Consider the following 27091-nt stretch of genomic DNA (forward strand, 5'->3'; position numbering starts at 1 on the left):
TACCCTCCAACTTTGATTTCTGCCTTCCTTCTGTGTCGGGAAGCCGGAGCAGGGAAATGGGGGAGGGGGCGTGCCGCTCGCTTCCGTACTGGTTTATGTCTCTGGCAGTCTGGGGGAGGTGCTGGACGAGCTGCCCCAGTCCAGCTGCAGCCGACCCATGTCCGGGGCCCTGCCCTTTGCTCTTGCAGCTTTCCTAAGTCCCGAGGCACTGGAGAGTGGGCGTGGGAGTAGCCCTAGCTGAGGCTCCAAGGTCCTCCCGGCTGTTTAGGGGGCCCCAGGCGATAGCCACGTTCGGATCCTGGCTAGCAGCCAGGGGAGGGAGCTTGGGGTAAGGGGAGGGCCCTGAGGGAGGGGTCAGACTCCTTAGGAAAGAGTTAATGCGAAGAGGGGGAGGGGATAGGACGAAGAGACCGAAAGGAAGGCTCAGGTAGGAGAAGGACGGAGGAGGGGAGGCTGGCGGGGAGAAGGTGGTTGGCAGGAGCAGTCGTCAGAGGTAGGGGTCTTTTCCCCTTTGCACCCTCACCCCAGAGCAGCCAACTCTAAACCGCGGCGGCGACTTTCAGTTTCATTTCCACGGACCCTCCTGCCTGGGCCGCAGCGGCCGCCGCGATGCCCAGCAAGTTCAGCTGCCGTAAGCTCCGGGAGGCCGGCCAGAGGTTCGAGAGTTTCCTGGCCGAACGGGGACTGGACCTGGAGACAGATCGCGAGCGGCTGCGGACGATTTACAACCGCGACTTCAAGCCCAGGTACGGGCCGGCCCACCGCGGGCCCCAAGGCGCGAGGCCAGCGCCCGGGCGGTGGGGCCACCTTCCCGCCCGGGGCGCACAGGGATGCAGCCCCGGGCCGATCGGGCCGGGTCGGTCCTGGCAGACCAAATGCGGCGCCTGCCCACGCCCAGCCAGCGCCACCCCAGCCCGCCCGCTCCGCAAAGCCCGGCCCGGCGGGGAGGGGTCGGTGCCCACGCGCGGCTCGCAGCGGCCGGGGCTCGGCGGTGGGGGAGGGGAGCCCCACAGGGAAGGGGCTGCGGGCTAAGCGGGGATCCCCGCCCCCTCGTTGAGGGGCGGCCGCCTCCAGGGTCCACGCTGCGGGAGAACTGAAGAGGCCCAGGGTAGGCGGGAGAATCTCGGGGAGCTTCAGGGAGAAAAGAGCACAAACTGCGTAGGCAGTCAAACCTCCATTAGCACCTGTGGCTTCTCCATGGAGACCCAGGGCCAGGGACAGCCTCCTGGAGGCCCCTTTTCCCCCACGGCTGAAGATATTTGGTTTCCTTTTCCTGTTACCACCCAAGTGAAAAATCAAAGAGACTTCTGTCAAACCGTAGACTGTGCTTCAGAAACACCTCTATCAACAGGCTGCTGCCTTGGATGGAAGACCGAAGAAGCAATTCAGCTGGGATGAGTGTAAAGAGTCGCACTAATAAATAGGGGAATGGGATTGGGGCTAAGATTTTGAGAGATCAAAAAGCCAGTATGGGTGAGATGTGGCTGCTATGATTTGGGGCGAGTCTTAGGCGGAATTAATAATGGCAGTGTGGCTTGAAGTTAGGGGAGAAGGTAGGGGTTGCGCATGTTGAGTCGAGTTTTACTGTAATTCATGAACATGCGTCTTGAGCATTAAGAGGGCTGAGCAGCTTCTGAAAAAGAGGCAAAGATGGTGATGACCTGTTCGCTGCTCCACGTTGTGCTGGGCACTGTGGGAACACACAAATGAAAACTCTGCAGTAAACCACAAAGGTTATGGATACGCATACAGAGTATAGTCTAGAGTGGACCATACCGCACGGTGAAATGATGCTAACGATAATATGGGAAATGTTGGAGGATAGTCGGCACTTCCCTACCCACGTGTTCACCCATGTCCACCAAGTGCGTGGTGGCTCTGCATGCAAGTACTCTGGCAGCCCGGGGAAGAGCTTAACTCCAAATACACCAGATTGCTAGGGATTCTCTGCAGATGGCTGTGCGTTGTTTGCCGAACAAGCACAGTTCTTTCCACAAGCAGGCCAGAGAGTTACATATCAAAGGTGGAGGGTGCGAAGGCTGACGGGATCGTCCGAGCGCCGGAGCCTCTCACTAGGCTAACTTACCAGGCTTCTTACGAAAACTGAGATAGGCAGGATGAAGGGTTGTAGGGAGGCCAAGCTCAAGGCCTAGTCAAGAAGAGGAGTCTTGTCAGCTCCAAAGCTAGTAAACTGTTTCAGTACCTGGCAAAAGGCAGCTATGCTAGGATGAAGAAAAAAAAACTATGCGTGGTAGATAAAAAATTTTGCATATTTATTTTAGTCCAGTTTATTACCACCCAGGCTGGCCTCAAACTTACAGACTTAAGTGGCTCTCTTGCCTCAGGCACCCAAGTGCTGGAATAGCAGGTTTGACCTAAACCACCGTTCCTGGCTTCTATACTGTTGGGTTTTTATCTTTGTTGATAGAGTCTGGTGTTTTAAGAATTTTTTTTTTTTTTTTTTTTTGCATGTGCACACTCTCCCACAGAGGCCAGAAGAAGGCCTCCGAGCAGTTTTGAGCTGCTCATCATGGATGCTTGAGAATCTAACTCCAGTCACTGAGCCGTCTCTCCAATCCCGTTTGGCTTTTGAGACAGGATTTTTTTTTCCCCAGACAGGGTTTCTCTGTGTAGCCTTGGCTGTCCTGGACTCACTTTGTAGACCAGACTAGCCTTGAGCTCACAGGGATCCACCTGCCACTGCCTTCGCCTCCCAGAGTGCTGGGTTTACAGGCATGCGCCACTGAATCTAGCTTGAGACGGGATTTCATGTACCCAGGCCAGGCTTAAACTTGCTCTGTAGCTGAGACTAACCTTGAACTTTTGGTTTCTCCTTCCTCCGCCTCTTCTGTGCTAGAATTGTAGGAACACCCCACCACAAGTGGCTTTGCACCTTTTTTTTTTTTCCAATTTATTTTGCAGTGCAGAAGCTTGAACCCAGGGCCTTGCATTTGCCAGGCAAGCAAACATTCCACCACTGAATGCCATCTGTAGCCCTAAGGGTGACTCTTTGTGCACTTGTATTTTACCCAAATAAAACAGGGGAGACTGGCCTTGGCCTTGAAGGACAGATAGTCTTTGTGCACAGAGGAGGAAGAAAGCCTTGAGCGTTGGATTTGTAAACTGTCATGAGACCTATTCAGCAAAACCGAGGAATCTATGACTTGGGTATTTTAGAGGCCAGCATGATGGGTAGAATGTTCCCCGCATCACTCCAGAAAGCAGAAGTAGCAGGTTTTCTTGCCTGCCCCTCTCACCCAGCTGGCAGAAATTCCTGCTTGGATGAAGGCTAAGTTTTCTCTGCATCCCCACCCCATTTTAATAGGGTCCTTTGTATTTCTGACCTTGAACTCCTGCTCTTACTTCTCCAGTACTTCGGTTCTACTCATGAGGGCTTTTCATGTGCCCCGCGAACACTCCAATGCAGTGAGTGTATGTGTGTCTGTATGTCTGTGTCTGTGTGTCCGTGTGTCTGTGTGTGGACTGAACCTGAATCCTCAGGTTTGATAGCAAAGCACCATGTTCCCCGGTCAGCCATCTCCTCTGCCCTCCTCTGCATTCTTTAAACCCAGACCATGACTAATCGTCTTCTTCTGGAGTCGCCTAGCTTACTCTTTCCACGTTGAGTATAGCGTGTTTACAACTAAATTACGCTGTGCTTCTCACTACAACTCTCCTGCCGCCTTCCCCACCACTCTTTCAAGTTCCCTGCCTTGAGTCCTGTGTCTCTCTCAGTCCTCAACATAGAGTCTGTATGTAGAAGATGCCCAGTAAGTGCTGGCAGAGTCCGCTTGGATCCAGTTGACCAGGAACTGGCTTTGTTTTGTTAGTCTGTCGTTGTGGTTAATTTAAGGTATGGTCTAATAATCCTTATTATTAGTGCTATAATTATTGTGGCAGTCCGTCTAACCCACTATCATAATCAGTAAAAGACACAGACACCTGATAGATAGATTCTAGGATAGCCTTATCTTGCCTGAAGCAAGACAACTCCTAACCCTCAACCACCTTTACCTCCCAGCCCCTCCCAGGCCACTTCCCAGAATTCCATAAACACTTGCTTAGTCTCTTGTCTGGGACGCTTCCTCCAGCCATGCCAGACGTGTGCTTCTCCCACCTAAAACAAGGCAGCTCTCCTCTCTCCCTCCTCCCCTTCCTCTCTGCTGTGATCCTTCCGTCTCCCGAGAACCTTAGCCACGCCTACCTCCTGCCCTTCCCAGGTATAGGCCTTTTAATCAGCCAATTGGGGATAATTGGGTAACATTCCTTCTCATCACATGGTTACAGAAGCTAGTTCAACATTATAATACCCTTGGCGGGGCGGTAACCAGATCTCAAGGTACTGAAATCAGCATTTTAATACATAGCACCAGACCGACCACAGTCTTTTTTTTTTTTTTTTCCTGTACTTGGGAAGAAACCTAGGACCATGCATGGGGCAGACAAACACTCTCCAAGTGAGGTACACCATCCGTTCTGTTGTTACTCTTTTTCATGGGTGAGGGTGGTGAATTGGGCCTGCTAGGCTGGCCTGAAACTCACTGCGAAGCCCACATTGGCCTCAGATTTGAGACGATTCTTTTGCCTCAGTCTTCAGTCTCTTAGCTCAACATCCTGAGCCCTACTGGGATTAAAGATGGAAACCTTCATTTCCAAATAGAAGACTGACAGCCTGGCCTACTGTCACCTGCCTGTAATGCCAGCATTTGAGAGGAGGGGAGCGGCGTGATCGGGAGCTTAAGGTTGCCTTTGGCATATAGCAGGTTTGAAGACTGTGTCTCAGAAAATCAAAAGCACCTCCCCAAAGCTCAGGGAACATCTTAGAAGAGGGGTGAGAAAAGCATGCGAGTGGGAAGAGAGGAAGGGTGCTGTGAAAGACTGTCTTCTGGACATAACAAGACCATGAACTCACAGGGGTGGTGGGGACGGGGTTCAGGAGGCCCCACTTCTAGCTGAGGGTTTATTGGAAATTGGTGGCTGCTGGACAGGAGAGACTCCTTTTTTAAATTTGGGGGCAGTGGTAACTGGTAAGGTTGCACATGGTTCCAGTGGGTGGCACCACATTTGTGCCCATATGAGACTCGGTCTTTTTAAGGTGGTAAGCAGTCTGCAGAGGTGGCTCCGCTGGTTAAAGGTACTTTAGTGCCAAGCCTGACAGCTCTGAGTTCAATCCCCGGGACCTATTTGGCGGAAGGAGAGAACCAACACTCACAATTCTGTGAGTTGGCCTTTCACACTCCCCCAACACACACACATACAAGAAAAGTGAATGTTTAAAAAAAAATTATTTTTTTTAATAAATAGGCTTAAGAGGAAGATACGTTGGTAGAAAGTGCAGGGAGGCGGAGTGGGGGGCAGATACGATCAAAATATATTGTATACATGTGTGAAATTCTCAAAGAATGAAAGTAATTAATCAAAAGTAGGGGCTGGAGAGATGGCTCAGGGGTGAAGACCACTTGATGACTGACATAATCAGCGTTTTAGAAATAACATTTCCTTGGCTTCTTGTATGGAGGGTGGTTTGGTGTCTTTCCCTCCATCCCCAGTGAAAACATCACTGTGCTTGGTGGCTTACTTGTATATACAACCTGTGTCTTCCTTAAAACAAAACAAAAAACAACAGTTCACCAGGCAGTGATGGTGCACACCTTTGATCCCAGCACTCAGGAGACAGAGGCAGATGGTTCTCTGTGAGTTTGAAGCCAGCCTGGTCCTAGGGAGTTCTAGGACAGCGAGAGCTACACAGAGAAACCCTGCCTCAAAAAAGCAAAACAAAAAAATATATATGTCTGTCTGAAACAATAGTCATATACTTTATTCCTTTTATGACTCCTGATTGTATGTGTGTTCGGCAGGCAGACAGACACTAGGGCTACGTAATGTAGGTTAGGCTCAAACTGGCAACAGTTCTTCCTCAGATCCCTAAAGTGCTGGGATGCCATGCATGACTCACGTCTATAACTCCAATGGTTGGGAGGTAGAAGCAGAAAGAGAACACAGGTTTAAAGCTAGCCTAGATTACATAGCTAGGCTTTGTCTCAAAAATCCTAAAAAATACATTCAGCCTGGTTTTGACCCACTCACTACTGAGAACTGTAACCTGAGTTTGTATAGCTAGATGTCCCTTTAAGATCGCTTGCAAATCTGATACTAAGTTGGGCTGGCTTTGGCTTTATTTGAACAACAAACAACAGAGGCAAAGGGCAGGGCAGTGGAGACTAAGGATGTCTGCAAAGAGGGGAAAGCCTGCTAAGGAGCTGTGGCAAGAGGGGCTGGGAGTAGCTAAAGTTCTTTGTGGGATAGGTGGCTTATCCGCACGTGTGGCGATGATGGGTGCTTTCACAAAGGCTTGTGAGAAATAGATGACCCATGCACTTGGTGACTTAGCACAGCACTCAGTAAGTAATCGAAAGCATTCTGCTGGTAGAGATGACGTTACTGCACTGGTATTGTCATGGTAGCTGTTAAGTGTGACCTACCTACGGGTTAGCTGGGTTTGTGCAATATGGAGTCGTCCGTGGTTGGATCTGTGTTTGGTAATCCTGCCTGTGAAAGGGATTGACAAAGCATGGGAGGGGAGATGTCAGAGCAGAAGTAGGGTCAGCAGTTAACAGAGCCTAGAAAAAAAAAAAATGACAACAGATACGACAGGCAGCTGTCGGAGGCAATACAAAAGACAAACTAGGCGGGGTTTGTGTATGAGGTAATCTCATCACTTGAGCTGTCGCAATAGGACAATCTGCAAGTTTAAGGCCTGTCAGAGCTACATAATGAGACCGTGTCAACGAGGTGACTGACTGAGGAAATAAGGATTCAAATAAGATACCTTTTAATTTAAAAAACAAAATGTTAACAGATGGCGAAAACTAGCCAGTCATGTGTCACAAGTTTGGTAGCAGCAGGAGGATCAGAAATTTAAGGCCAGCCTGAGCAACAAGAGACCTTGTCCCAAAATGATTTTTTTTTTTAAAAAAGACTAAAAAATTTAAACGGTTGAAATTTTGTAATATTAGGGACTGGGGGAAGAGCATTCTGAAATCCTTACTAATGAGAAAATAAATTTGTACAGCTCTTTTTAGGAGGCTTTTTTGTTTGTTTGTTTCTTTGTTTGTCTCTCTGTTTGTTTTGTGTTTTTGAGACATGGTCTATGTGTCCCTGATTGTTTTAGACTCGATTTGTAGACCAGGCTGGCCTCGAATTTACAGAGATTCACCTGCCTCTACCTCCTGAGGTGGTCTTCAGCCTTTACCTCCCAAGTGCTGGGATTATGGGTGTGAGCCACCATGCCTGGTTCTACCAAATTCTCTTCTGATTCTCCTTCCTCCCTGGCCTGGGTTGACCTTTGCTGTTTGAAGACTGCTGGAACCCAGGGAAGGTTTGAAGCATGGGTCCGTGGTTGTTAACTACCACCAGGGGACTCCTTGATGTTCTTAGACTCTGACCTTGACTATGAGGGGTGAGCTCTCCGCTCATGCCTCACATAACCAGAACTCGCCTCCGTCTTTCCATTACTCTCCCTCCTGTCAGCCACCAAATTCTGCTAATCTGTATTCTGAATAGGATCAGATCTGCCCCCTCCTCTCTTTCTGCCACTCCCTCATTCGGGCCTTTGGTGTCTTTTAACCAGACAGCTGCAGTGGCCTTCTTCTAACTGGTCTCCCTGCCTCCAGTCTTGCCTCCAGCATATCCATCCTCCAATCCTGATGCCAGAGCGATCTGAAATGCAAATATGATCTTGCCACTCCCCTGCTTAAAACCCAGCAGCCCAGTGGTTCTGTACCCACAGGGTTGTGGGCTAAAAGTAAGTCGCTGTTGCTCCTCCCCCCTGCCCTGATTAGACCTCTTCCACTAATACGGTACTAACCGTAGCAGCTAACAATGACCGAGCATTTCTCACCGTGCTTTCAAAAGACTCACCACCCTTTTAAAAGAAATAAATCATGGCCTCTTTGATGTTATCTGAATTGCACTGCTCCCCTTTCTCGGGATGAAGGAGAGAGGCAGAGTCACAGGTGTGGGACACAGGGAGATGTCCTGAGCCGCAGGACCTTACCGTGTGCTCTTCCAAGCTGGTTGTGGCCCCAGGGGTGGGTTAATAAGCATCACCAAACAGTTGCTAGGCTGTGCTAAGAACCCCACTGTCCCGACAAGCATTGAGGGAGGTTATCATTCCTCCAGAGCTTGACTGTGTTCACTGAGTCACATATTTGGGAGCATCCTCAAGCTCCTGGGTACCAGGAAAGGGAAGTGAAGGGATGCTGAAAGTCAGGGTCAAGTCCAGGCTCCTTGGCCTGCCCGTCTCTGCCAGCTCCTGTCATCCCTTTCTTTGAACTTTTCACTGTAGTGCAAACCAACTATATGTGACACTAACCATCACTCTCCCTTACTGAGGTCTGCTTTGTGCCAAGCACTCGGCTAAATGGTTCCCTGCAATGTCAGTATCTCAAGTGAGCCTCATGGTGGTTCTTTAAGGCAGGTCTTCAATCCCTATCTTATTCATTTGGTTTTTGGTTTGGGGGTATTTTGGCAAGGGAAGGATTGATTTTGGGGGGTGGGGTTGGGTTTTGTTTTTCTTTTTTTTTTTTTTTTTGTTGGTGCTAGGGGTTGAACCTCAGGCCTCACAAATGCTAGGTAGCACCCTTACCGCTGAGCTCCATAGACCTCTGTTCAAGAGAGGAAGAAAACAAGGTGCTGGTGGGGAAGCCCAGCTGAAGTAGCTGGGATGACAGCCCCGTCATACACACCCATCAGTTTACTCACCCTGTGCCTCCTTTTGCTGGAGTGATTCCTCAGAGATCACCCTTGCCCCAGACAGGCCCTCAGTACCCCTGGCTCAGTGAGCTGCTCTGTGCAGTCTCAGCAACTATGCTCCATCACCATGCTGGAATGTATAGTTTTCTCCTCAAGGCTGGAGTAGGCCTGGCAGCTTGGAACCACCCAGCCTCAAGTGCAGCTTCTGGCACCTAACATGCCTCGGTCAGTGTGTGTGGAGTGGAATGCGCTGAGCAGCCAGGTGCTCAGCCCTGAGGTTGTCCTGCTGACCGCTCTTCCTGTCTTCGCCCCTCCAGGCACAAAGCCAGGCTATTTGATCTCGGGAGAAGGATCCTTTCCCTTCCTGCTTGGGTTCCACCTGCACCCTTTGACTTCCGGTGGAAACTGCTGTCTGATCCGCCACCTTGCCCACACTCTGGACATCTCTGCTCTCTCTGACCTCCTTTCTCAGCCCTCCCCACAGCCTGGGCCCTGTCCATTCCTATGAGCCATCTTTCTCAACTTCCCTTAGCCATAGCTCTTTCCACTGCACTTTTTTTTTAATGTCCCCAAAATAGTCCCCCTTTAAAAAAAAAAAAAAAAATCTGTTTTTCTCTTTGTCTTCCCAGCCAACAGCCCAATATTGGACTTTTCTTCACGGTGCTATTTAAGCCGATTATTTTGTGTTGGAAAGCCCCAATGCCTCGCTTTAAATTGTCAAAAATTCCTACCATCCCTAGCTGGAGTCCCATCCTGCCTTGAAGCAGGGCTGGTGTGACCCTATAACAGAGCAGCCTACAGGCCTTCCCCAGCACCCTCTCCATAGCCACCCTGCCTTCCCTCACTTCCCAGTATCCTCTGCTTCTGGCAGCTATGGGACCCCTGCCCCTGGCTTCTCCTCCATGCTGTATGGAATGAAGATTGCAAATCTGGCCTTCGTCACCAAGACTCGGGTCAGGTTCTTCAAACTAGACCGCTGGGCTGATGTGCAGTTGCCAGAAAAGAGGCGAATAAAGCCAGGGTCGAGTATCAGCAAGCAACACAGATCACTGTTGGCCAGGATCTTTCATGACAGGTGTGTGAGCGCATGCCCCGTAAGTGGGCAGGAGGGCAAGGGGAAAGGGATATCTAGCTTTAAAAGCACTGGCTTTCCTTGGGCTGTGGTAAACCCCCACCGCCTCAAGAAAGGAAGAGAGGCAGGCAATTAATCCAGGGTAGAAGTGGGTTCCCAAGCAATCCCATGCTTGACGAGGTTCCTAAGCCTGAGACCTTCCCCAGGGCAATTCCCAGTCCAAGGTCCTCCCTCCACATTCTTCTCCCCTCCCCCCTTAACACCCACTTTCCCCAGGGCTGAATATCTTCATGGGAAGCATGGGGTGGCCGTGGAGGTCCAGGGACCCCACGAAGCCCGAGATGGGCAGCTCCTTATCCGCCTGGATTTGAACCGCAAAGAGGTACTAACTCTACGGCTTCGGAACGGAGGAAGCAAGCCTGTCACCCTCACTCATCTCTTCCCACTCTGCTGGACACCTCAGTTTGCCTTCTACCATGGTGAACAGGACCTTCCCTGTCCACTGAGCCCAGGTGAGTGGTCTGAGGAGAAATAGCCCTTGGGTAGTCAGAGCTTCAGAAAAAAACTACTGTCTCCATCCAGTGGATTCCTGCCTTGGAATGGGGGTGGTGGGGTAGGGTCGATACCTCACTCAGTTTCCTTCTTCCAGGTGAAAGCTATGAGCTCCATGTCTACTGTAAGACCAGCATCGTGGGTTACTTCCCAGCCACCGTCCTCTGGGAGCTGCTGGGACCTGGGGAATCGGGATCCGAAGGAGCAGAAACTTTCTACATTGCCCGCTTCTTGGCCGCCGTTGCCCACAGCCCGCTGGCTGCGCAGTTGAAACCCACAACTCCCTTCAAACGCACGCCCCGGCTCAGTAGAAACCCTGTGTTGACCAACCGGATAGAGGAAGGAGAGAGGCCTGACCGGTAACTAGATAGCTGACAGCGTGGGCGCTTGGGGAGACTTCCAAGCGAGGAGACAGGGCCCCCTTTCTGAGCTGCAGGTTACTCCCTCCTGTGGGTCTCAGCTCCCTGCCATCTTAGAGAAGGGAGCTGCAGGAGAACAGCAGATCCGAGGACAGTGTGAAAGCTCTGTGTAGAGAAATGGCCAAGTAATGTTTTACCCCTGAGCTACACCTAATCCCTCCCCATTTGTTTTTAAAGGCTTTGTTGTTTGTGTGTGCATGTGTGCCTGTGTGTCTGTATCTGTGTCTGTGTGTGTCAGAGGCCAGACCAGGGTGCCAGATTCCCTGAGCTGGAGTCACACGCTGTCGTGAGCCACCCCACAGCTTCTGCAAAAGAAGCAAGTGCTCTTAACTGCTGAGCTATCTTTTTGTTATTTTCCTTTTTCTCATGACAAGGTCTTGCTGTGTAACCCTGGAAGACCCGAAGCTCACCATGCAGACTAAAATGCCTTGAAACTCAGAGAGCTCCACCTGCTTCTGACTCTCAAGGGTTGGGATTAAAGGCCTGCACTGTCGTTGTACCACCACGCCTGGCACTCGCTATTAGATATAATCATTTATGAGGGAGGCAGCAGAATAGAAGGGTGGTGGCGAAAAAGTGTCAAAAATGTTCTAAAGCTGGCCATAACGATGGTTGCACATATGCTTGAATACGTTAGACAAATCACAGAAGCGTATGTGAATTTTTCCAACAAAGCTGTTACAAGAGAGCCAGGTATGGTGGCCTGTGCCATCAATCCCAGCACTCAGGAAGCAGAGGCACAGGCAGGCAGATCTGTAAGTTCAAGACCAGCCAGGGCTACATAGTAAAATCCTGTCTAATAAACAAAACAACAACAACAACAACAAAAAAAAAAACAAATCAGAGAGCAAGGTATGGTAGTTCAAAACACTGTAATTCCAACACTTAGGAGGCTGGGCCAGAATCAGTACAAGTTATAGTCTAGCCTGTGCTATAGGAGAGTTCTAGGCTAGCCTGGATTTCTGAGAAATACTCTGTCTAAAACACACAATGAAGGAGCTGGAGAAATGACTCGAGTTACCCTTTCAGTGGGCCTGAGTTCAGTTGCCAGCACGCAATTTGGGTGGCTTACAACTGTCCGTAACTCCAGGGGATCTGGCACCCTCTTCATACACACATATTCATAGAAAGGTAAACATTTTTGGTAAACATTTTAAAATAATGAGTAATAGGGGCTGGAGAGCTGGCTCAGCAGTTAAAAGCACTTTCAGCTCTTCCAGAGGTCCTAAATTCAATTCCCAGCAACCACATGGTGGCTCACAACCATCTATACTGGAATCTGGTGCCCTCTTCTGGCATGCAGCTGTACATGCAGATAGAGCATTCATACAAAAATTACATAAATCTTTTCTTTAAAAATAATGAGTAATAAATGCAAATCATGTAATAAGATCTCCATCATTATAACATGTTTCTTTGGTTAACAGTACATATGTGTAAAACAAATGTACACCATGTGTGAGACCCTGGATTGTAGCCCCAGCACACAAACAGGCAAAGGCCATGGGTGCATGCCTGTAATTCCAGCACTTGAAAGGTGGAAAGCAGGAGTTCAAGGTAAAGTCTGGCTACTTAGCGAGTTTGAAGCCAGCCTGGGCTATCGGATAACCTGTCTCAGAAAGATGATATACCAAAAAGTTAAAAGTTGACTGTTCCTGAGTAAGAATTTTACGTGTTATTTAAAATATTTTGCCTTAAAATATATTGCCTTGTTGTTATTTCCTCAAAAGAGCATATATTGCTTATATTTGTTTATTTTTGAGAGAATCAGACCAGGCTGGTCTACAACTCATAAATGTTTTGTGCTCTTTTCCATTACTAAGTGCTGGAATTATAGGCCTGTGCCATCACACCCAGCTTACCAAAAAGATTTTTTTTTTTAAGTATTCCAAGTATTAGGCTTTACAAAAAACGAGAGTGAAGCAACCTCGGACCAAGCAGCTGCGTGAGCTAGGGAGCACTGTATCCCTAAGTGGCTGCTGACCACACTAGAGAAGTTACTGTACAAGTGTTTCTCGAAGGCTCCATGGGGCCATTTCCAGAGTCTTTGAAGATGATGAGGGGGTTCTGTGTTCGTGACATTTTCTTCCCTCCCACAGTGCCAAGGGCTATGAACTAGAGCTAAGTTTGGCCCTGGGGACCTACTACCCACCCATCCGCCTCCGGCAACTGCTCCCTACCCTTCTTCAGGGACCAAGCATCTTCACCTCCCCAAAGGAGGTTGCGGAGATCAAGTAAGTACTGGCACCTTGTGCCACACACTCCCTTGGCTTCTTTCCCTCTCTCCACTGGCTTCTCCTTGTCTGTGCTCACTGCACCGGTTCACCTTGACATCCGCAGTGTGCTCAGTGTGGGGATGAGTGAATGGAGAGGGTAGAGCCCCAGAGCAGTGGGGTTGTCTGATCCACCCTGATCCTGCTGCAACCCAACCATCCCTACCAGGGCCCAGCTGGAGACAACCCTGAAGTCCCGGAACTATGAGGTGAAGCTCCGGCTGCTGCTGCACCTGGAAGAGCTGCAGATGGAGCATGACATCCGGCACTATGACCTGGAATCGGTGCCCATGACCTGGGACCCTGTGGACCAGAATCCAAGGCTGCTCACCCTGGAGGTAAGGGCTCAGGTCCGTGCAGAGGGGGGCCCATGACAGTCTGCTTTAAGGAGGTGACAGGCCATGATCCCTGACAGCAGAGCAAACATACAAAAAGAATGAAATGGTACCTGTTGCAGAGGGTATGGACAAAGAGCAAGGTAAGCTTCTAGTCCCCCAAAACATGCCAGGCTGTGGGTTTTGTTTCTTTTTTATTTGGGGCAGGATCCCATGTAGCTCAGGCTAGCTTCCTACCCTCTGTGTAGACAGGGATAAACTTGAACTTCTGATCCTCCTGTGTCTACTGGTCCAGTGCCAAGATGATAGGCACAGCCCATCACACTAAGTTCCTATTAGTAGAATTTTAAAATTTAGTTTTGCCACCCATTGTGTGACCTAACAAGACCCTTGTTTTCCCAGATTTGTGGATAATTTACCAGATAATTCTGAGACCCTTTGCAAATCTTCATGTTTTTATTCGTTCGTTCGATTGTTTATTTAGTTTGTATGTGCTCAACATGCATGGCACACATAAGGAGGTCAGAGAACAATTTGCGGGAGTCTGGTTTCTCTTCCCACCACGTTGGTCCCAGGGATTGAACCCAGGTTGTCAGGCTTAGCATCTGGCACCCCTACCCACTGAGCCATCTCACCAGCCCTCACATTTTGAATGTATACACACAAACTCAGTTACTTGTGAGAATGGATTGATGTACAGGAGTGCAGGTAGGAAGGGAGAGAGTTAGGATGATCAGGGAAAGGTTATAAGAAGTGAGTTTGCACCAAAGACAAAACTGGAGCTGAACTGGCCAAAAAAACAGCTAGCTGGTCTGGGGACATTGGCCACCACATCTTAAAAAATCTTACCCTGGAGGTTCTTAGACTCCCAGTGTATGTGGCTCTAGCAGGCTGTGGTCCTTCTAGTGATTCTTGCTTTGCCTTGTAGAAGAGGAAAGCGGGGATAAGTTGGGGCTATGAGGCCAGAGCCTGGGACTACGGCCCTCCACTGGTCAGCTATTGGGTAGAAAAGTTGACTTCTGTTTACACCTTGCAGGTTCCTGGTGTGGCTGAAAGCCGTCCCTCAGTGCTACGGGGTGACCACCTTTTTGCCCTTTTGTCCTCTGAGACCCACCAGGTGGACCCTGTTACCTACAAAGGTTTTGTACACAAGGTAGAACTGGATCGCGTAAAGCTGAGCTTTTCCACAAGGTGAGTCTTGGGAGAACCAAACCACTGAAGCGACCATTAGGCTTCTAAGGCCTGGGGAGAGGAGGTCTTCCTTTCAGAGATGACTAGGACCCCTGAACACAGGGCAGGGGGACCCCATGCTGGGTAAACTTACTTCATCTCCCAGAGAACTTTGTAAGGACCTCTTGGGAAGTGAATGGGAGGGAGTGGAATGGTCGGAGGGGGAACGGCTCCTGGCTGATTACTGCCCGCTCCACCTAACCTGGACTCAAACCTAAATCTTTACCTACAGCCTCCTGAGCCGATTTGTGGATGGGCTGACCTTCAAGGTGAACTTTACCTTCAACCGCCAGCCCCTTCGGGTCCAGCACCGGGCCCTGGAGTTGACGGGGCGCTGGCCTCTGTGGCCCATGCTTTTTCCTGTGGCCTCCCAAGGGGTTTCGCTGCTGCCCTCAGATGTGAAGTTCAAGTGAGACTCTGGGCATGGGCCCTGGGGCAGCTTGGGGTGTGGCTATCGGGAACAGAGTCCCAGAAGCCTCTGGGGTACTGGATGATTTCAAGTTCGTCGTCTTTCCGGACCCTTTGCCAGGCTGTATGATCGGAGTCTGGAGTCGAACCCTGAGCAGCTCCAGGCCATGAAGCACATTGTGAGGGGCACCACCCGGCCTGCCCCCTACATCATCTTTGGGCCTCCAGGTACTGGCAAGACCGTCACATTAGTGGAGGCCATCAAGCAGGTGAGGCTGAAATATAATCCCAAGGCCTGTACCCACTCATGCAGCCCCTGCATGTGTCTGCAGTTCTGATTCCCTCCTGTCACCTCAGTGTTCCTACACATGAAAACAGCCAGGCAAAGAGGAGGTTGGGAGTTAGGGTTATTATGACTGTTGAGTGTTGGTGCGTAAATACGTAGGCATGAATTTACTGATATCCAACACTAAGGTGGCACGTGAACCAGCAGGCGTCTGGGAAGCACATGCAGCCTGAGTCCCCTGTCGTAGCTAGCGTCTGCCCACACTATCGTTTTCTTTGTCTCTCAGGTGGTGAAGCACTTGCCCAAAGCCCACATCCTGGCCTGCACTCCGTCTAACTCGGGGGCTGACCTCCTCTGTCAGCGGCTCCGGGTCCACCTGCCCAGCTCCATCTACCGTCTCCTGGCCCCCAGTAGGGACATCCGGATGGTACCTGAGGACATTAAGGTACGTAGGAAGTGCAGAGGGCCAAGGGACAACGGATACCCGGGGGGTTCTCAGAGTACCTGAAGACTTGTTGTGTTGTGTGACTTTGGGTGGGTGAGGACCCCTCTGGGGACTCCAGTTTCCTTAAGTAGGTAAATATGTGTTAGTGGTCCAGAGCCAGGGTGAGAGTAAGAAAGGGAAGAGCCAAGCTGATTTCTCCTGCTTTGGGAACCCACAGAGCTGCTGTAACTGGGATGCTAAGAAGGGAGAGTATGTGTATCCTGCCAAAAAGCATCTACAGCAATACCGGGTCTTAATCACCACCCTCATCACTGCCAGCAGGTAAGGAAGGTGTAGGCTTTGTTTCTCAATGGCTAGGAAAAGTAATGGGGTGTAGGGCTAGGGAAAGAGGAAGGGCTCCTGAGGGCAGGATGAAATGAAGGGCCAGAATTCAGGTTTTGGTCACTGGGTGCCTGGGAATGACCCCTGCTTGGCCTGACACTCCCAGGTTGGTGTCAGCCCAGTTTCCCATCGATCACTTCACACACATCTTCATCGATGAGGCTGGCCACTGCATGGAGCCTGAGAGTCTGGTGGCCATAGCAGGTGAGGGGGCTCAGGATGGGCTATAGGTGCAGCACCCCACACCAATTGGGTAATTCCACCATTTAACCTTTCTCCCCATACCTCTCAGGACTGATGGATGTCAAAGAAACGGGCAACCCAGGAGGGCAGCTGGTACTAGCAGGAGACCCCCGGCAGCTGGGGCCCGTGCTTCGGTCACCATTGGCCCAGAAGCATGGACTTGGCTACTCTCTGCTGGAGCGCCTGCTTACCTACAACTCACTGTACAAGAAGGGCCCCAATGGCTATGATGCCCAGTTCATCACCAAACTGCTCCGCAACTACAGGTATCACTGTCCCCTCCCCTGCTGCTTGTCTTACGCCCTTCCAGTGGCCCTTAGCAGGGAGTCTCCTTTGCAGCCCCTCTTATGATCTAGCAGGTGGCTTCTTTTTTAGACCGGTGGTTTATCTGCATATTAGAAGTCCTCCAGACCAGGATGTGTCTAGATGGATCTAAGTTTCTAGGCTGTCCAGCAAGAAATAAGAAAGGAAGGGAGCATAGCTTTTCCTCAAAACCACTGTTAGTTGAATGGCATATACAACTGAGGCCTATGTACTTGTGATTTGTTTTGTTTTTCCAGACAGGGGTTTTCTGTGTAGCCTTGGCTGTCCTGCATTCACTTTGTGGTCCAGGCTGACCTCAAACTCATAGAGATCCGCCTGCCTCTGCCTCCCTGAGCGCTGGGATTACAGGTGTGCACCAGCATACCTGGCTGCACTTGTAATTTTTATTTCTCGTGTGGTGCTAGGGCTTGAGCCCAGGACTTTGCACATTACTTTCAATTGTCCCACCACTGATGTACATCGCCAATGCTCCTCTCCCCTTTGAGACAGGCTCTGTCTGTGTTGCCTAGGCTCATTTTAACTTGAGGTTCAAGCAAACCTGCCTTCGGCCGAGTAGGACTGTAGGCTCATGCCACCCTTGCCACCTGCGTACTTGTAGTACGTGAGTTTAAACACCAGTGCGTTTAAAGTTCTAGATGAGTTCTAGACCATTAGTGAGAACTTGGTAAATGTGGGACAGGACAAATGGCTCAGCAGTTGAGAGTGTAGCGGAGGACCTGTATTCAGCACCCATGTCACTAACCTACTCTAACTCCAGCTCCTGGCACCTTTGGCCTTCCATGGTCACCTATACTCACAGGCACACACCCACACAGAGACACATAATTGAAAATCATTTTAAAATCTTTTAAGAGTTTAAAGTGTAAGCTGGGCCATGTTGCACATTCCTGTAAATCCCAGCATTTGGAGGTTGAGTGAGACAGGAGGATTGGGAGTTTGGGGCTAGACTGGGCTACACAGTAAGACACTGTCTCAGAAATGCAGGGTTGAGATGGCTCAGTGGGTAAAAGAACTTGCTGGACGTAACTAGCCACACGGGTTGGATTTCTCAAACCCATGAAGCCACTTACAGGTGGGAGGAGAGATTCCACAAGGTTGTCCTCTGACCTCCATACACGTGACACAGCATGACATCCCGCACCACACAATAATAATTGTAAAGGTTCTGTAAGTGCTTTTGTGTTGACACTTAATAGTTTTGGGGTTTAATTAAATAGTAGTGATAAAAGATGATAAAACCTAATTGAATAGTAGTGATAATAGATGATAATTTGTTTTTGGACTTTCCTTGTTCGGTAAACTAAAACCTGAGAATGGGTCCTAATTTCTTGTGGTTTTTTTGTTTTGTTTTGTTTTTTGTTTTTGTTTTGTTTTTTTAAGAGGAATTTGGCTGGTCAGAGCCCTAGCCTGGCAGCATATTAGAACCACATTTGGCTTAACTTTGTGTGGTTTGCAGCACCTGGCAGCAGACACTGAGGAATGTGTCCTGAGAACGGCTGAACGCATGGTGAGGAGCACGCAGAGCAGGGCTCCCCGAGAGGCCTTTGACCTTGTTCTTTCTCCTCCCCCCACCCAGGTCTCATCCCACCATCCTAGACATCCCTAACCAGCTGTACTACGATGGAGAGCTGCAGGCCTGCGCAGACGTGGTGGATCGAGAACGGTTCTGTCGCTGGGAGGGGCTGCCTCAACAGGTGAGGCCTAGTAGGGCAGGGCTCCAACCCAGACCCCGGCTCCTTCCTCCCCCAGGCATGCAGCCCTCCCTTTGCCATTATGACCTGGAACCCCTAGTTCCCTGGCTGGATTGGAGGCAGGGAGATGAGCCTGAAGGTCTCCCTACCATCTGTATCCAGGGCTTTCCCATCATCTTCCATGGTGTGATGGGCAAAGATGAGCGAGAGGGCAACAGCCCATCCTTCTTCAACCCTGAAGAGGCTGCCACCGTGACTTCATACCTGAAACAGCTCCTGGCCCCTTCCTCTAAGAAGGGTAAAGCTCGCCTGAGCCCCCGGAGTGTGGGCGTCATCTCCCCGTACCGGAAGCAGGTCAGGCTGCCAATCCAAGGCTAGGTGTTCCCTCTCTGCTCACCAGCACCCTAGCCAGCTGCCTGCCTCTGCCTCCCTCTCGTGTAAAGGGGATGGTATGAGAGAAAGGCACCTGTCCCCTCCCTTCAGGTGGAAAAAATCCGTTACTGCATCACAAAACTTGACCGGGAGCTTCGAGGACTGGATGACATCAAGGACTTGAAGGTGACACGCCTCCCACCTTCCACTCCCAGCATCCCACGTGCCTCTTATCTCAGCCTACCTAGAGTTCTGCCCCACCCTGTTTCCTCAAAATGGAACTGGGGTTTCCCGGGGGGGGGGTAGTTCTGAGATGGAAGCTGGCGACCTGCCTGCTTAACGAGAAGCCACGTCTTACTTATCCGTCAGTCAGGTGTGTGACCTCTGCCCTAGGGATGAAGTCCGAACTCCCTAGACCAGCCCTGCCTGTCATGTGATATTGTCTCCTCACTGCCTATTCCGTAGCTTAACTCTTCTGGGAGGGGTGTCTCCCCACTGATTCAGATTAAAATATCACTCGGAGAAGTTTAATAATGCCACTACTTGGGTCCCACCCAGTCAACTAGCATTACTGTCCGGAGGCAGAACGGGGCACTGGTGGGGTTTCGCTATTGTTACTGTCTGGTTTTTTGTTTTGTTTTGAGCTTCAGGTGACTCTGATAGGTGAGCCAGGGTTGAAAACCAACCCTTTACGATTTAGAGGCCCGTCCCTCGGAAGGTCCGACCAAATTGGTGGCCATCTCCAGGGAAGAGAACTCTGCTCAGTTCGTTCTTTGCAGTGCCATTCTTTGCTCTGAATAGTTTCCAGGACCCACCCTCTAACTAGATCTGTCCTTCAGGCCTCCACAGTAGGCCTCCTGTCTTCTTCTGGGCCCTGCACTAACCTACAAGTGCCCAGTGACTCGCCTGTACCCTCCTTGCAGCTTTGACGCCATGGTTCCTCTTAGCCTACCTGGTCTTAACACTTGCCTCTGCCCTCTAGGTGGGCTCTGTGGAAGAGTTCCAAGGGCAAGAACGGAGTGTCATCCTCATCTCCACCGTCCGAAGCAGCCAGAGCTTTGTACAGCTCGATCTGGACTTTAACCTCGGTTTCCTTAAGAACCCCAAGGTTTGCAGGCTCCTGGGTGGCATGAATTCTTCCTCGGGGCCTGTCCCTTCCGTGACATCGCCGCTTCTTCCTTCCAGAGGTTCAACGTGGCTGTGACCCGGGCCAAGGCTTTGCTCATCGTAGTGGGCAACCCTCTCCTCCTAGGCCATGACCCAGACTGGAAAACGTAAGCATTCCCACCCCATAATTTCTCTTGGTGACTAGGAGCTATAGTCTAGGGCAGGTGTGTCCTTGCTAAGCATCTGCTCACCGCTCTGTTAGTCCTCAGATTTGTGGGTGTTCACAGAGCCCGCCTTGTATTAATAACCGAAGTGGACCAACTCTGCCTCAGATGCTGCAGCACCGAGCGCTGGCCTCCAGCCTCTGCTCCCCAGCCAGGCCTACACAGCTTCCCATGCCATGTCCTGTATCCCACAGATTCCTGGAGTTCTGTAAAGAAAACGGGGGGTATACCGGATGCCCCTTTCCCGCTAAACTGGACCTCCAGCAGGGACAGGATTTACTCCAAGGCCTGAGCAAACTCAGCCCCTCTACCTCAGGTATGGTCAGGCCATGGTGGGCCAGGCACATGAATGGTGGGAAGAAGAGGTCAGAAAAACTAAACATCTCTTTTCTTCCTAGGGCCCCGCCGTCACCAGAATGTCCCCCAGGATGGTGAAGAGGGCCTGCCCTTACAAGTGGAGCCAGAGTGGAGAAATGAGCTCTGAAGACACAGTTGCCGTCTTCTCACACCAGCCAAGCCTTATTGCTGCCTATCCCTGACCCTGAACCCAGCTCACCTGTCCCTCAAGAGATGGGAAGGCTGGGAAGTTTACAGCCCAAACCATTCCACCCCTTCCTCTGCTAGGGAAAATAACCCAAGCTGCTAAAACTTGGAGGAAGGGGGAGGAAGAAAGCTTTTTTTTCCCCTCTCCTTTGCAGTACTGGGGATTGAACCCAGAGCCTCAAATACGCTAGGCAAGCGCTCAGGCGTTGAGCTGCTCTAAGAAAAACAAAATGCTGTTCTATGCAAAAGCCTCTTGCTTAAGTCTCATCAGCCTGGTCCTGCTTCCTGTGCTCCCACGCTGACCCTCCAGGAGGGTATCTGCCCAGGGCCACGCCCCTTCATAGCTGGGAGGGAACCCAGTGCACAGGGAAGCCACCCACAGGCTTCTATGTTTAGCCAATGGTACAGAGCACTCCCCTCACCCACCCAGGCAGTCAGCCAAACATGACCTCATCCTTTACTCTAGACTCCACCCCATCCCCTCCTGCCTCCCCTCCCACCCCCCACCAGCCCTGCCTCTGCAGACAGGGGCCCAGCCTAACCAGCAACTTGGAAATGAAGAAAAAGATGGGACTCCAGGCTCACAGCCAAGGTAGGCCAGGAAAGACAGGAAGCTGCCACACGTGGTGCAACCTTTGACCTTTATTCGTATCCTGCCTTCCCACCAAGTTAAGGCTATTACCCAAAGCAGAAATCCCAGTCCTTACCCTAGACTCCTCCTGTGAGTCAGAAATATATAAAGTGCTGGTGTGTGATATGGGGAAGGCCAAAGGGACTAAGAGCCCCACCCCTGGACCAATGCAGCAGGAGGAGGGGCTCTGCTCAGGAAGGGCAGGGCACCAGCCTGGTTCCCAGAGGCAGGGAGGAAGGGACTACCAGCTCCAACTTGGGGCTGGGAAAACTCATGCAGTCCTGGGCAGGAAGAAACCAAAAAAGAAACTGGCAGCATGGAGTCCTACAAGGATGGAGTGGGGGGCAGGAGGGAGGCAACTGAGGAGATTTTGAGGAACTCAGAGAATGGGACAGCCCCTCCGGCGCTTATTCTTGCGGACCTGTAGACCAGCCCGAGTGGCCATCTCAAATACCTCCCGCACCCCTTCCTTAGTCTTGGCTGAGCACTCAAGGTAGCCGAAGGCACTGATCCTGTTTGCCATGTCCCGGCCTTCCTCAGATCGAACAGGCTCCTGATAAGACAAGATACGGGGTCAAAAGAAGGGGCCAGTGAGCGTCCTCCAGACTGGCCCTGCAGAACACCCAGGTCAGCTGACCACAGGCAGTTTCCAGGCTGGAGACATAAGACCCAAGTTGCCATTTCAGAATTCTGTCCGTTCCTCTCCTCCCACCCTGCTCTGTTCCCACAGCACCCATCCCTCCTCTGAACAACTGCGCAACTGGCCTCTGTCCTCGCCCTCCTCTAGTCCAGTGCTTTTCGACCTTCCTAATGCTGCAACCCTTTAATACAGTTCCTCGTGTGGCGGTGACACACACCCCCATCATAAAAAATATTTTCATTGCTACTTCATAACTTCAGTTTTGTTGCTGTTATGAATTATGACATAAATATCTGATGTGCAGGATGTCTGACGAGGGGTCACAAACCCACAGACTCTGAGAAGCGCTGCTCTAGTCCATCCTACATAGCTGCCAGACTGGGCATCTGTTCCCCAATTAAAACCTTAATTGGCCTCCTCCAGGGTGGCCTACCTTCTTACCTTCCTCTAGATAAAATAGGCCTCTGGCTAGAGTCATTTAACAAGCCTTTACGTACACAGCCAAGCGTTCCAGCCATTTATAATGTCCTCCCTCCCCAGGGCACTCTTAACAGCACAGCTTCCACGCCCTCATTTGACACAGCTGCTGCCTGAGGTGAGGGTCCTTCATTCATCTTAGTAGCCCCAGCCGTAAACTGGAATAAGTTCCAACAAATGCCCTTGGACTTGTTGCTTCTCTGACACTTTAGTTACTTGAGGACTCTTCCAGTTCCTCCCAACATTGAGGCATGGGACAGCAGGAAGTGACTAAAATATCACAGTCCCATCTAAGGCTGGCTATTAGCTGTTTCCATCCTGGCTGGAAAGTTTGTCCGAGGAAGTTTCCTCACCGTCTAGCGGCCCCACCCACCTGTTTCATCTTGGCCAGCTCTCTCCTGGTATGCTCATCTTGCCTCAGGTCCTTTTTATTCCCCACTAGGATGATGGGCACATTGGGACAAAAGTGCTTCACCTCCGGGGTCCACTTTTCAGGAATGTTTTCTGCAGAGGTGTCACAAAAGATGTAAATGAACCCATTTAGCAACAGAAGTTCTGCCTTCCACAGCAGTCACAAGACTGTTGAACAAGCAGTACCCTGCGCAGCTCAAAGCCCCTTGCAGTGGAGACCCCTGATCCCAAGGGCCACTGTCCCCAGAGCAGAGGAGACCTACAGGGACTACATGCTCCCAGCACTCCCCCTAATCCCCAGAGCCTCTGAAGATGGGAGCTACCAAATGCTCTCAATCCCACCAAAGCCTTACCAAGGCTGTCAGGACTGTCAATGGAGAAACACATGAGGATGACGTCGGTGTCTGGGTAGGAGAGAGGCCGCAGGCGATCGTAGTCTTCTTGTCCTGCTGTGTCCCACAGAGCCAGCTCCACCTGACACACAGGACTAGAGCTAGCCCGAGGGCCCCAACCCTACAGCCTCAAGGCCCTCTGAAATCACTGGTCCTATAAACTACCCGAACATCTTTTTAGCCCTTGCTATGTACCTGGTTGTAGTGACCAGTCACAAAACCAATGATAGACTTTTTGAAAAGTCTAAGATGGCTTTGATCCTTGTGTAATATGAGCTGCTACTGTAAGCAGCATTTAATTCCTCCAGCAACCCTTTGGGGGAGATCTTGTCCTGATTTACATTTTGCAGTGGGGAGAGGTTAAGCCCAGAGGCAAAGGACTCGGCTCAGACTCCAGAGCCAGTATGTGGTCAAACCAGATAGTAAGTCCAAGTTTTTCTATGGCTACAGCTTCACTTTATAACTTTTGCTGGTTCCGGCAGGGAAATGAAGCAAAGATGTACGTGGGTGGTAAGAAAGAACATACTAGGACCCTACTTGACTGGGGGGCCAGGGTTGTTGGCCTTCACCTGCTTGCCATCCACCTCGATGTCTGCGATGTAGTTCTCAAAGACAGTGGGGACGTAGACCTCTGGGAACTGATCCTTGCTGAAGACAATGAGCAGGCAGGTCTTCCCACAGGCACCATCGCCCACGATCACGAGCTTCTTTCGGATTGCGGCCATGACTGAAACTGGCAGGCAAGAGGCAGTGGGGAGTTGAAGAGGGGAGGAAATCCAGTAAGTCCAAAAACTTATCTTGGGCCCCCCAAGCCTGCCTGGAAACCACAACAGCCAGCAGAGGAAGGGAAGGGGGTTTTGCCAAGAACCAATCCTGCAGGCAAAAGACCTTGGAATGCTGCTCAGGACAGGTCTTCCTGGATAGGTTACAAGTGATCAGAAGGAGAAGGATGACTCTTGGGAGCCAAGAACAGTGGCTTAAATCTTGCCCATTCAATTGCAGGACCCAGACCGTCTGAAAAGTGCTCAGGTGTGCCCCCGAAGACCTAGATTTATCCGCCTTGCCCATCAGTGTGATGTGTCACCAGGATTTGGGCAGTATTAATAATCACTAAATGCAAACTAGAATAGATTGCCCCCCAGTAGGAGCCTTGCTTGCCGGGTCACGAAGAAGTCAGCGGCAGGTAAAGCAAGGAACACCTGTGGAGCCCCTGGGGGTCTGTCTCTCCCTGGATATACATAAACTTTGTTGCAGGCATTTTGAGAAAAATAAATAAATCTTCCGATCTCTAGTTGCCTGTTAGGTAGATGTTGGCCTTCCTGTTTGATAACAAAACCCTCTTTATTTATTGGGGGGCGGGGGGGTTGTGGAAGTCAAAAGAACAACTTTGCAGTCAAGTCTACATTTGCATGGGTTCCCGGGATCAAACTCAGGTAATCATGCTGGCAATTGAGCCATCTCACTGACCCCAGGCCTTCCTACTTTGACCAAGTAGGAAACTGAGGCGCAGTGAGGTTTAGCCACATCTTTAAGTCTGACACGTGAGGTGCAGGGATGGCTCTCAAAGCAGGGCTGTTGTGATCCAGTCTGTCTTGCCTACATGGCACTCCACAGGTGAGAACCGAGGCTGAGAAAGTAAGCCGGAGGACAGTGGAAGCAGCCGGCTGCCTTCGCCAGCTCACCCCATCCCTTCCCCAAAGTCTCAAGTCACACAAAGAAGGCTCAGTCCTGGCAGCTCACGGTCAGACAGCCTGTGCCCCCCCCCCCCCCCCCCCCCCCCGGGCCTGGCAGCAACACTGGGTCACTCAGCCCCTGACAGGGGACAATGACTACGCTGTGGGGAGCCACACATCTATCCGCAGTGACGGGAGCTAATCCACTTGGGAATCACCTCCACCCACTCCGGAACAGCCCCTTCCTCCTTGTGACCAGCCCACCCTTAGGCCCTGCAGGCACCTCCCTGTGACTCAAGGCAAGGAGCCAGCCTCTCTCAGGCTCTGCTTGTGTCCTGCACCCCAGCACATACGAACAAGCAGCCCACACCTTCATGGCTTCTCTTCAGGGCCTCTGACCAGGCCACTGAGGTCCCTAGGCCTACCCGGCCTGGGAAGGAGAGTGCCAGCCACCTCTGGAGTAGAGATGAGGTGGAAGCACGGAGGGGGAGGGGGAGGGGGCTAGAGCCTGGGCTGGGAGGAGCCCCAAAAGAAAAGACTAATGAGGACCAGTCTATACTTTGACTAGGCAGGGAGCAGTTAAGAAGGGGACAGTAACATGATCTCTCGGCCCCAAACTTGGCTTTTCCTTTCAGTCCCATATCCTGTCTGGCTCGGCTGAGCTCCCTTACTCCCAGCACACCGCCACCTCCAACCCTGTCCTGGGCCTACCTCTTAGGAAGCTGAATACTCCAGCATCAGGCCCCTGAGCGGTTCCTCCCTCCCGTACACACACAAACATACACAACTGGGATGTGAGGGAAGAGGACATGAGTCACAGAGAATTTATAGGAGTTGTGTATGAACAGCCACACTTAACACCACCCCCACCCCACTCCCCGCCACAAGGGGCTCTCCCTGGTACCCTCAAGAGACAGGGGAAGAAGGCATGTACTCTGCGGCATATCTCCATAGACAGTGAGGTCTGGGTGGTAGGCCCAGGTAACCCCCCAACTCCCATTAGTTCAGCTAGTCCCAGGGTGGACAGTGTTGGAGGTGACGGATACAAACCCTAGTCACTTCCGCATGCAAGTGCCACTGTTGTCCCACGGCAAGGCAGTTGGCAGCAGATGGTGGGAAGCAGAGGCTGCAACTTCGGGGCAGGGTTGGAGCCCCAGCTCAGAAGATTTCCCATCTAGCCTCTGCTGGGGCCAGAAGAACTGAGGACCCAGGCCAAGCCAGGACGTTAGGCCCAAGGCCAAAAGGGCATGGCTAACACTCCCTGTGAAAGGCGGCCCCAGAGGAACTGCCCCACTGACCCTAAGAGAGACAACGAAGTCTCACTCAGGGCCTGGAGAGGGGTCTGGGACAGGACACTAGCCCTCCTTATTCTCTTGGTTTCCCAGGTGATCCAACAGGCCTTTGTACTCTGCTCCCCTGAGATCTAGGCAAGGAATCACTCTTTGGGCAACACCTTCCTTAACTTTAAAGCCAGAAGTGAAGGAAGAACTGGGCCCCAGCTTCCAGCCCAACCCCCTAACACTCCCAAACCTCCCAAAAGGGTAGGAGGCAGAGTTGGGAGATTTGGGTGTTTTGTTCTGGCTTTCTCCTCACAGTCAGACTCACACACACAACACGGTAGCGGGATCTTTCCTAGTCGTCTCAAGCTCTTAGCTCAGATCAGCTCCAAAAACCAGCCTAGGGCGGAGTCCAGACTCGCCAGGCAGTGGTCACATCCCGCCCCTATTCCCGCCATTCCCCATCCCAGGCCAGAACTCCCTCCTCGAGCCGGTCTGAGGCCCTGTTCCTTACGCCGCGCCCAAAATCGGAGCTTCTGGATAGGGTCGCTCACGGAGATCCAAGTATGTCCCTGTCCCGGCTAGGGAGGTTTGAGAAGGCAAAGCTCAGAAAGGAAGAGACTGGTTCGAGAGCCCAGGAGGGGAGAGCGCCTACTGGGCGCCCTCCTATGTCCGGCTCGAAGGCCCCTCCCGAGCCTCTCCCCGAGCGATTGGAGAACCGGGAAAGTGCTATCCACCGAGGCCAGTTCCCACGACGCCTCGCCACCCCCCAGCTCGGGCCCCGGTACCTTCCGCTCCGCCGCCTCCAGCTGCGCTGGCCGGTGCCGGAGGCTCAGACTGACCCGGGCCCCGCCCCACTCTCCAGCACCGCTCTGGGGCGGGCCCGTCAAGGGGGGCGGGGAGGGTCGACGGGGGCGGCCCTTGGCTCGGC

At 51.5% G+C, this 27091-nt stretch overlaps 2 protein-coding genes across 7 annotated transcripts; one reads left to right on the forward strand and one right to left on the reverse strand.

The window, feature by feature from the left end:
* The first annotated feature begins 136 nt into the window (after positions 1-136).
* On the forward strand, positions 137-22184 carry Mov10 (Mov10 RNA helicase). 5 transcript variants are annotated; one of them, XM_021634223.2, is made up of 21 exons: positions 137-328; positions 564-746; positions 9626-9829; positions 10103-10338; positions 10476-10737; positions 12897-13031; positions 13240-13408; positions 14442-14596; positions 14868-15044; positions 15165-15312; positions 15616-15774; positions 15992-16095; positions 16262-16359; positions 16448-16664; positions 18299-18416; positions 18576-18767; positions 18897-18971; positions 19768-19893; positions 19971-20059; positions 20311-20432; positions 20515-22184. In XM_021634223.2, the coding sequence occupies exons 2-21, from the start codon at positions 610-612 to the stop codon at positions 20598-20600; spliced, it is 3009 nt and encodes a 1002-aa protein (XP_021489898.1). In that variant the 5' UTR covers positions 137-328; positions 564-609; the 3' UTR covers positions 20601-22184. The 5 variants fall into 5 exon arrangements, with proteins under 5 accessions (XP_021489898.1, XP_021489897.1, XP_060248923.1 ...); XM_021634222.2 differs by having other exon boundaries at positions 272-427; positions 529-746; XM_060392940.1 differs by having other exon boundaries at positions 313-328; positions 529-746.
* Positions 21282-27087, reverse strand: Rhoc (ras homolog family member C). Of its 2 annotated transcripts, none has more exons than XM_021634226.2 (5): positions 26949-27087; positions 23780-23943; positions 23172-23292; positions 22781-22911; positions 21282-21843 (listed from the first exon to the last, which is right to left on the reverse strand). In XM_021634226.2, the coding sequence occupies exons 2-5, from the start codon at positions 23933-23935 to the stop codon at positions 21670-21672; spliced, it is 582 nt and encodes a 193-aa protein (XP_021489901.1). In that variant the 5' UTR covers positions 23936-23943; positions 26949-27087; the 3' UTR covers positions 21282-21669. The 2 variants fall into 2 exon arrangements, with proteins under 2 accessions (XP_021489901.1, XP_021489902.1); XM_021634227.2 differs by lacking the exon at positions 26949-27087 and adding an exon at positions 25934-26182.
* Positions 27088-27091: the final 4 nt, after the last annotated feature.

The sequence above is a fragment of the Meriones unguiculatus genome, chromosome 10 (assembly GCF_030254825.1).
Source record: "Meriones unguiculatus strain TT.TT164.6M chromosome 10, Bangor_MerUng_6.1, whole genome shotgun sequence".
Classification (NCBI taxonomy): domain Eukaryota; kingdom Metazoa; phylum Chordata; class Mammalia; order Rodentia; family Muridae; genus Meriones; species Meriones unguiculatus.